The 10,000-nt window shown below is 39.4% G+C and overlaps 1 protein-coding gene across 1 annotated transcript in view; it reads right to left on the reverse strand.

Moving 5' to 3' along the window:
* LOC138032266 (proteasome inhibitor PI31 subunit-like) overlaps positions 1-10,000 on the reverse strand; it is a 34,255-nt gene that overhangs the window by 23,724 nt on the left and 531 nt on the right. The window contains exons 2-3 of the mRNA XM_068879901.1: positions 8,318-8,476; positions 1,792-1,898 (exon numbers count right to left, since the gene is read on the reverse strand). Of these exons, the coding sequence (XP_068736002.1) occupies positions 1,792-1,898; positions 8,318-8,476 (266 nt within the window). The remainder of the gene's footprint in view (positions 1-1,791; positions 1,899-8,317; positions 8,477-10,000) is intronic.

Genomic DNA, 10,000 nt, shown 5'->3' on the forward strand with positions numbered 1-10,000 from the left:
AAACATCAACACCTGTAGTGCGGTTTTTATTCCCCTCGATCAGCATAATGGCGAGCATGGTTCGCGTGTGTGAATTATAGGATCCCAAGTTGCCGCCTATTTTAGAGGATTGTCCAGGTTTTCCAGAGGTTAAAGCACTCAGGAAGGAGCAAGAAACCTGTATTGTAAACTATGCTCCTGGCAAATGCTTTTACAACCCTGCTGACCAGGTTAGGCAAGAGCTTGAATTTTCAGCTCTTTCCACCTCTCCGAAATATGAGCATACCAGTTTTGCCACCATGGCAACATACTGGGTTCCAGACCTCCCTGATATTAAAGGCTTTGCTAGCCACCTTTGGCGTTCTATTTTGATACTTGCCAATGGTGCCACATCTGCATGATCCTGCAAGCATGTAAATACGTTAGGTCGCATTTGTGGCCTTGTTAAACGTTTTTCTAGCTTAAGATCATCAAAAATATTGAAATCAGGTTGGAGGGGACTGGAAAAGAGTGAGTTCCCATGGGAACCAATTTCTTTATAGCCATAAGCGTGTTCCCTGTAGAACTATTAGCCTACCAAGTTTCCATGGTCTCTACCAAGTTTCCATGGTCGCATTTGTGGCCTTGTTAAATGTTTTTCTAGCTTAAGATCACCAAAAATATTGAAATCAGGTTGGAGGGGACTGGAAAAGAGTGAGTTCCCATGGGAACCAATTTCTTTATAGCCATAGGCGTGTTCTCTGTAGAACTATTAGCCTACCAAGTTTCCATGGTCTCTGCTTCAAATTGACCGAGATACATGTAGCTCTATTTTTTACTGTGTTACATTGGGTTGAGTGAATTTTACACATTTTTTCAAACTTAAATATATCTGGAGCCAATACAGATACTGTATTTCCAAACAGTAAACAGCATATTTCTATCTTTCCCAGAATTCTAGGTGATGAGGCTAAAAATTCAAGGAATAAAAATTGGATCATAGTAGCACTTTAATAAGAGAAATGACTGAGATTTCTTGTCACTATTGGGGCTTACTAAGGCCATAAGGCCATGGCACCTAAAATCTGCTATAATTAAAAATAACAGCTACATGTATTGTCCAATTTTCGAGATCAACATTTTTCAAGTGTTAAAACTTGGCAGTGCTTGCAAGGATTGAAAAAGTAAAAGTCTCACCTTCATCTTCAGTGGAGTCACTCAAACTGCTGATGCTAGCACAAGTAAGACAACTACTGTACAGTACACGCAACTTGTTAGAGCACTTCATGCCTTGCAAGCTTGTGGCCAAGCGAAGCAATAATATCAGCCAACACTTAACTATCCTCCCCAGGAAAAAAAGTTACTTCGGACATTGTTTTTGCTAACAGCAAACGAAATGTGAGGGATCTTTGTCCCAGTTAGACTTTTCTTGCAAAATCTGCAGCACTTTGAAGGGTGGACTTTGATACCAGACCAAGAAGACACTTTTTTCCTCTGCTTGTGTGAAGGAAGATATGATGTGAAGCCTCACATGTTTGTTTACGATTACCCCGATACATCACGCAAGAAATCTGAGAATGATTTCAGTTAATTGACAATTGACAGCTTTTAATTAATCCAATTAAAGGTACCGTAAATGTGGGCAGAAAAGGTTCGTTAAAGAAAGTTTGACAGGTTCTCCTCCTCTTTCTCGTTCCCTCCCCTTCACTATCTGAGAGCCTGGAACAGACTATAATCATCATCAGCACTACAGTGTTGTATAATACATTAATAATTCATAAGTAAGTCCATTATCTGGTCACACTTGTATTTTGACCACAAAACAGCCTGTACCTCTCTAAATTATGCTGGGCACTATTAAATGAACTGTAATCAACTGATTCACAGGTAAAAGCATCAACATCAAGTTCTGTATCATGCATTTTAGATTCATCTTCCTCCTGTAACAAAAAAAAAGTTTTAGCTAGAGATACTGTAAGAGAATTTATTGCCTGTATACAGATCAAGCCTCTCCTCTGTGTAAAAACAAAACAAAAAGACAGTGACTTGAAAGCTCTGAAACCTGGGTTTCACCTTCAGGAATCAAGGGATGAGATTGTTCGCCAGACTAAAGACTGAAAATTACAGTGTATAAAGGTAATTGCCCTCATTTTTGGGATGTGACGGGTCCCATTGCAACCGATATAAAGTGTTGGTGACCACATCTATAGTATGGGTCAGTAGTAGGTGACTCACTCCACCTTGGATTAAACAGACAACCACTGCAAACAGATACAACACAACAATGAACCACTGATCACCTTGTATTTCATCCCAAGTATGGTAGCAGCTGAGAGACCCGGCACTAGTATTGCAGGTTCAATTCAATGCATACTGTACATGTTCTCATAGCCTTTTTGTAATCAGCCCAAAACGATCACATAGTTTGTTTGATTAGTTAGCTTACAAATTTTGAATCACTGTACAAAATGTCAACCCCTACAGAGAGACCTGGGGTCAATTCAATAAAAAAGTTACATGTGTAGTTTTTACTCTCGTAAATTACGGGTGTAAAGTCCAACTTGTAAATTCATGAATTTAATAAAAGATGCTTTTACATTGGAATTTACACGTCTAGCTCAGGTCACAATACAATGATTGTAATTTACAACTGTAGCTTTACAGTACATTATTGTAATATAACTTTAATGCACTTGTACACTACAGGTGTAAGTTCCAATTGCACAAGCTTTATTTGTTCAAGCTGTTGGCTGACTCCTGCAAATAAAAACTCAAGTGCTTCAACAGAGCAATGATATTTAACCTGAAATTCATGTCGATTTCCAATGTCAAACAACCGTCTTTCCTTCTAGGCTGCCAAATTAATTTGGTGTCTCAACAAATGTAGTTCTTCAAGTTCTTCGTCGCTCGACGAGAACATATCAAAATTTTGAAATACACTTCCTACAGGTTGTATGTTAAGCTTACAAGTAACTTATGACTTCTAGTTTGCACTTGTAATTAGCAAGCTGGATGCTTGTAAAGGACAAGTCAGACTCCTGTAAAATTTTTATTGCAATGAGCATGTACCAAATTCTACAGGTGTAGTGCTACACCTGTAATTACAAGTCAGAGTCTTGTGACAATGATTTGTAATGATGTTTATTGAACTCATTTTCGCGTACACGTGTAAAAAAAGGGTTCAACTTGTACAATACAAGTTAGTGTAACTTTTTAATTAAATTGACCCCTGGTGTTAGCAGACCTCTGTGACTAACAAAACCATGCAACTCAAACGTATCTGGACAAGCTCGCATATATATGTACCTGTATGCTTAATTTATGAAACTTTGCTACCAATAATAATAATGTAATAATAATAATAATAGTAATAATAATAATAACAATAATAATAATAATAACAATAACAATAACACTAATAATAATAATAATAATAACAACAACAATAATACTACTACTACTACTACTACTACTACTACTAATAATAATAATAATAATAATAATAATAATAATAATAATAAACTGGACAAAGAGTGAGCTTGCTGAATTGGATCGTAAGACCCGGAAACTATTAACCATCCATGGCGCTCTTCATTCCAGGTCCAACGTAAGCCGTCTGTACTTACCAAGAGGAGAAGGAGGGCGTGGACTAATTAGTGTTTAAGACGCCATAAATATTGAAGAAAGAAATATCAATGTCTACATCAGCCAGAGCCAGGAACATTTGTAGAAAGCTGCATGGGAGAGGAAGAATGTTGATGAAATTGAAACATCAAAGGAGTATAAGGAAAGGATAAAGAGGAAAAGAATTGAGGGCTGGTCTAGAAAGCAGCTGCATGGGCAGGTCCAGAGAGAGACAGAGGACCAATCTGGTGTTTCCTGGATTTGGATAAGAACTGGTGAACTGAAGAAGGAGACAGAAGGGCTTATTTTTGCAGCACAAGACCAGGCACTAAGAACAAACGCCATAAAAGCCAGAATCGAAAACCAAAATGTATCATCCAAATGCAGAGTGCGTGGTGGTCACGATGAAATTGTGCAGCATATTTTGTGTAGTTGCCCCAAGCTTGCGCAGACAGAATATAAAAAGAGACATGATGTTGTTGGGCGGCTCATACATTGGGAGTTGTGCAAGGAATATGGAGTTGAGTGCAGTGACAAATGGTACCAGCATTTCCCCAAAAGCATAGAAGAGAATGAGGAAGTAAAACTATTGTGGGACTTTACCATCCAAACAGACTGTGAAATCCATCACAGGAGGCCAGACATTGTAATTCAGAAAAAGAAGGCAAAGGAAACAATCATTGTGGACATAGCTGTTCCCGGAGATAGCAACGTACCGCAAAAAAAACTGAAAAGTATGAAAAGTACCAAGACCTGGCAAGAGAGATTAAAAGGATCTGGAAATCAAGGACAAAAGTGGTGCCAGTGGTAATAGGTGCATTGTGTTCAGTATCAAAGAAGCTGGCAGGCCACTTGAAGCAACTAGGAATTAAGGACCGAACAAGAACGATGCAAAAGTCGGCACTCCTTGGATTGGCACATATCCTCAGAAAAGTGCTGGAAGTCTGAGGTCTCGGGATGAGACTTGACTGGATATTTCTCCCCAGGGAAAAGCCCTGTGCTCAATTCAACATAATAATAATAATAATAATAATAATAATAATAAGCATTGGGGTAGAACAGGTTGGTGCCTTAGCCTACCAGGGGAATACCCAGAGCCTTGGGTGGCACCTTTGGCAAGTGCCAACAGCCCAAAAGCCACCCATGTTAGCGTTACAACCACCTCATTCGATGAGAGAATGTCAAATATTGAACTTCACACTAACAACGTCAACAGGACTGGAGCTTGTAGTGAAGGTGACACATCTGGCAGGTGTCCTGTGGAACAGCAGTGCAGGCCCGGTCGTCATCCTGCTACTGCTGAACAATGACAGAAAAGATTGCAAGACCTGTGGAAAAATCCGTAACATCAACAAGGAACTAACAGAAGTCACCGAGCAGAGATTGGCTGATCAAGTATGGCAGATTAAGAAGAACAAGAAGTGGCTAGAGATTGTGGAGCAAAAAGAAATAGCCATACGAGTAAGACATGAACATCAGGGGATTGAAACTACAGAGCTCCTTGCCACAGATACACCAGACTATGGACATCAGGAGACTGAAACTACGGAGATTCTTACCACAGATACACCAGACCATGCAACAACATCTGAATAACTTAATAATAATAACTTTTATTTATATAGTGCACATATCCTGTGCTCAAGGCGCTGATACCCAAAAAAAACACCAACGTGAAGAGAAACCCAGAGTTTTCACTGCTGAAGAATTACAAGAGGTCAGCCCAGAACTGGAAGCCCTTTGTGACAGGATCCTAGAAATTATACAACTAGAACAGAGAATAGGAAGTCCTGTGAAAGAATGAAGCTGAAAGCAGAAGTTGGAAAAATCAATGAAGCCGTCAAACGGATTCAGAAGCACAACATCACTGAACTGAATTCTTTAATGTATGCAGCTGCATATGTTACTACAGAAAGAATGGGAATGAGAAAGGGAGGAAAGGGAGAAGAACTGTAGAGCGATTCTGGAAGAGAAGGATTAAGGGGAATATCTAAACTTGGCGAAAATACCTGAGCAAGATTGAGGAAGTCCGAAGAGTAAACATGAAACTGAAACAAAGAGAGAGGGAAAGTTTGAACAGAAAATATCAACTTGAGGAAAGGGGCACTTTGTATGTCTCAGGCATGTTGAAACAGAAGATCAAGGCAGGTGGAGTTAAGATCAAAAGATACACAGAGATATGTCAACAGTTCAAACAGAACCACCTGTTTAGAACCAATCAGAAGCTGTTCTACAAAACACTAGATGGAAAGGAACGAGGAGAAATGGTGTTACCTGATCCCGCAGAAGCAACCTCCTTCTGGAGCAAGATCTGGTTGGAGGAAGTCGGTCACAATGAGAGAGCATCTTGGCTAGAGGATGTAGAGGTGGAGTTCAGTACAACAGAGGTTCAAGAAGATATCAGCATCACTGTGGAGGATATTAGAAATGGAGTGAGCAAGATGGCAAACTGGAAGGCAGTCAGCCCCGTTCTTGTTCAGGGGTTCTGGTTTAAGAAACTGACAGGATAGCACGCTAGATTGCAAGAATGCTTACAAGACTGTATATGTCAAGGGAATGTACCAGAGTGGATGGTCAGGGGAAGAACAGTTTTGATACAAAAAGACACAGTGAAGGGTGCCTAGGCCAGCAACTACCGCCCTATTGCCTGCCTACAGTACCCACGATGTGGAAGCTCTTGACAGGAGTTATGGGAGAGAAGTTATACCACCACTTGGAAAGGAATGGACTGCTAACAGATGAACAGAAAGGGTGCAGGAAGGGATCCTGAGGAACTAAAGATCAATTGCCTGTAGACAAGGCAATCCTGAAAAACTGCCGGAGAAGGTTGACAAACTTGTCAATGGTTTGGATAGACTACAAGAAGGCATAATTATGATATGGTGCCGCATTCATGGGTCCTGAAATGCCTGGAGATGGTTGGGGCTGCCAAGAATATGATCTCTAAAATCAGCAACAGCATGGTGAACTGAAAGACGGTATTGACATCAGGAGGAAAGGCTCTCGGGCAGGTGGACATTAGGAAAGGAATTTTTCAAGGTGTCTCATTGTCACCACTACTTTTTATAGTGACCATGTTACCCTTGACCCTAGTACTACGAAAAATGAGACCTGGATACAAACTGGCAAAGGACATAAAGCCCATTAACCACCTACTATTCATGGATGATCTGAAGCTGTACGGAGCTAGTAAAGATCAACTAGACTCACTTGTTCAAGTAGTAAGGATCTTCTTGCAAGATATTAAACCATTGACTCCCAGGGGTTTCCCATTAACGAGTAAAACCCTCTGGCTGGTTTAGGCCAGTTTGGACATCAAAGGGTTAAAGCCCTACATGGTGCATTTGTCCAACAAATAATCAGATGAAGCTGGAGAGGAGTCTTGGAGATGGCTCAGGAATGGACTCTTAAAAAAGGAGACAGAAGGTTTGATTCTTTCTGCTCAGGAACAAGCTTTCAGAACAAACTGGATCAAGTACAGCATAGATAAGACAGCAGAGACCCCACTGTGTAGATTGTGTGGAGATGCCACTGAAACAGTAGGACACATTGTCAGTGGATGCAAAAAGCTTGCCCACAGAGAGTATAGGAAGCGCCACAACAAGGTGGCCCTGAGGGTAAACTGGGAGATGTGCAGGAAGTATGGGATAGAGTGTAATGACAAGTGGTTTGACCATCAACCCTTGCCAACCACAAAAAATGGAGAAGTGAGGATTACCTGGGACATGACTATCTACACAGACAAATTGCTGAAACATAAGCGGCCAGATATTACTCTTGTGTATAAAGACACACAGAAATGGACGCTTATTGACAAAGCTGTGCCAGCAGAATAGAACATCACCAAACTGAAGAGGAGAATAATAATAATAATAATAATAATAATAATAATAATAATAATAATAATAATAATAATAACAATAACAATAACAACAACAATAATAATAATAGTAATAAGAGTAAGGTTGAATTGCTGAGCTTAATAGTACATAATTTTATATACTACACCACTTGTTAAGGATAATACCTATCCACTCAAGGCAGATCAAATCAAATCACATTCGTAGTAAAAGGGAAAGGTATGTGTACATGACCTCTGTGATGCCAGAGTCATACTCTACAACCAGAGCTATGAAGTCCCTCAGTTGGGAGCAAGGTCATCCACTGTCACACGTTTTCAACTCCAGTCTTGAAGTAAAAAATTAATGAGTCGGTCGGGACCAGTTTCTAGCAATTGTCACATAATAAAAGAATGATAACAAAGTGAAATGGCAGAACGAAAAAAGAAGAACATAATCAACATGTACAGTGTGACCTCTGTGGAAGACATTGCATCATCCCTCTCCACATGTTTTCCCTTTTCCTAGAATGACTTGTCTTTTTAAAACATTTTCTCAGTGAAAATGCTCCCTGAGTTACAGTTTTTCCAATGAACCTTCAATGTATGGTAAGGGCACACATTTTTACATATTGAGCACATTATCTTTAATTATCATGCATGCTCTACTGCACTCTGTGTCTTTCTCGAGTTTGTTAAAAAGTTCACAACTGATAATTGTTTTGTTACTTAAATAAAACACTGGTTTTTGAAGGAAAGAAAAACTGGCGTACCCAGAGAAAAACCTCTTGGAACAAAGAAGATAACCAATAAAGTTTGCGTGCCCTCCCAAGTTCTTATGGATTTTAAGCCATACTTATTAGTTTGCTTATTCAAGTGAAAAGGTAATAACTTCACCATGACATAAACCATGATCTTGTTCCCCAGTATCAATGCTTTGAAGATAAAAACAGAGTTCAAGCTTCTTCTTCGGTACTGAAGAGCATAAACACCATCCAGGCCATTCCAGTCAGGGGGCAGAGTCTCTCCAAAGTCACATTCTTGTTGTGCATTCCTCTAAACACAAAGAGAGAGACTCCATAAGACCTTTTACATTGGTAACTTCTCTTTAAATTTTGATCAGGCTCAACAATCTTGCGTACACCTTGCCATTCAAAATTTCTGATGGCAGGATTTTACTGCATGAATGAAGGACTTATAGTGTTTGGTTGCTGACCATTCCCATGGGGAGATGTGCAGAATTGGGAGCATTAGCCTGCAATCATGGAGGGTGTAAACTGCAGGTTGCAGGTTACGGTTGCTGCAGTGTTCGATGCTAACTTTCCTACCAAATTTGGCCTTTGGGCAACCAGTTTTGTGCTTTTGGTTGCCCATGGTTTTTTTTTTTTGGTTACCCAATGGCTTCTAAAGACCTGTTGCCCATTAAAACTCGAAGAAGGCTGGTAAAAATGTCATTTTTGTGTAAAATGCTTGTGAAAACGGTTTGATAGACCAAGATGTGCTAGATGTGTCTGTGGTGTTTGAGTAGCCTTCGCAGTTTTGCTTTGACAAGCATATCTTTTATCCATTTTGCTTTTCTATAAGAGATCAAGGGAGAATGATCCACAAAATATTAGTCAAACAAAACAGACCTCAGAACAGCTGAAACAACTCAAACCTTTACTAATGCTAACATTACCAGTAGGCCTAAAAAAGCCTAAGGTTAGCATTTTTGTAAAGGTTTGGGTTGTTTCAGTTATGGTAAAACAATGACCTGCAAGCTGCACTTTACACCCTCTGCTGCATTCATGCACTTTTCTTTGTGCTAAATTTTGTTTGTTTTACAGCTATATATCTTAGGAAGAAATACACCTGATACATTTACATGTACTTATCGAGAAATATGCCACACATCTGTCAACAGCAATGTTGTAACTGTATAAGTATTTCAAACCCTTCATCTTATCAAAAGTGACCAAAAGTATTGATTCTGTGGTGGGAAGACTTTCTTCGCTTAGAATATCTTCCACATTTTCACTGCTAATAAATCATAACAATGAGATTTAGTGGTCTTTTTAAACTTGACTTCGGATACATCAGTTCATCTCTTCCTTTAATGATTTGTGAAAAAAAAGATTTTAGAGACAAGGTAATAGTGGCGGTAAACATCTCGTTCAAATCAACTTTGGCTGCTGCAATAATGATTCATATGAAGAACAATTTCCCTGGAAGTATGATTTGCAATTCAGTAACCAACTAAGATCTCTTTTGTTTTTCAGCCGATCAGTGTAAGGTCAAGATTCTGGACTACAGGCTTGTTAAGAAATTATATCAGGCATTCTTTGTCATCCCTTCCCACAAAGCATTATGGTAGATCACAGATTAGGTAATCTCTATATGATTTCTAGAAAAATATGTTGTTTAACATTTCTTGCCATCAAGTAAACCATGGTCTTGTTTCTATTCAGTCTATGTTTCTAAGCAGAGAATTGCCAGAGAGTGAGCCACAATGAAGCTCTCTCACTGGTTCCCAGTCCACCCTGAGGCCATGTAAGTTGACCCCATGAGCATGAGTCAGCACTTTCACTTTGTAATATTATT

The sequence above is a fragment of the Montipora capricornis genome, chromosome 14, assembly GCF_036669925.1.
Source record: "Montipora capricornis isolate CH-2021 chromosome 14, ASM3666992v2, whole genome shotgun sequence".
NCBI classification, from domain to species: domain Eukaryota; kingdom Metazoa; phylum Cnidaria; class Anthozoa; order Scleractinia; family Acroporidae; genus Montipora; species Montipora capricornis.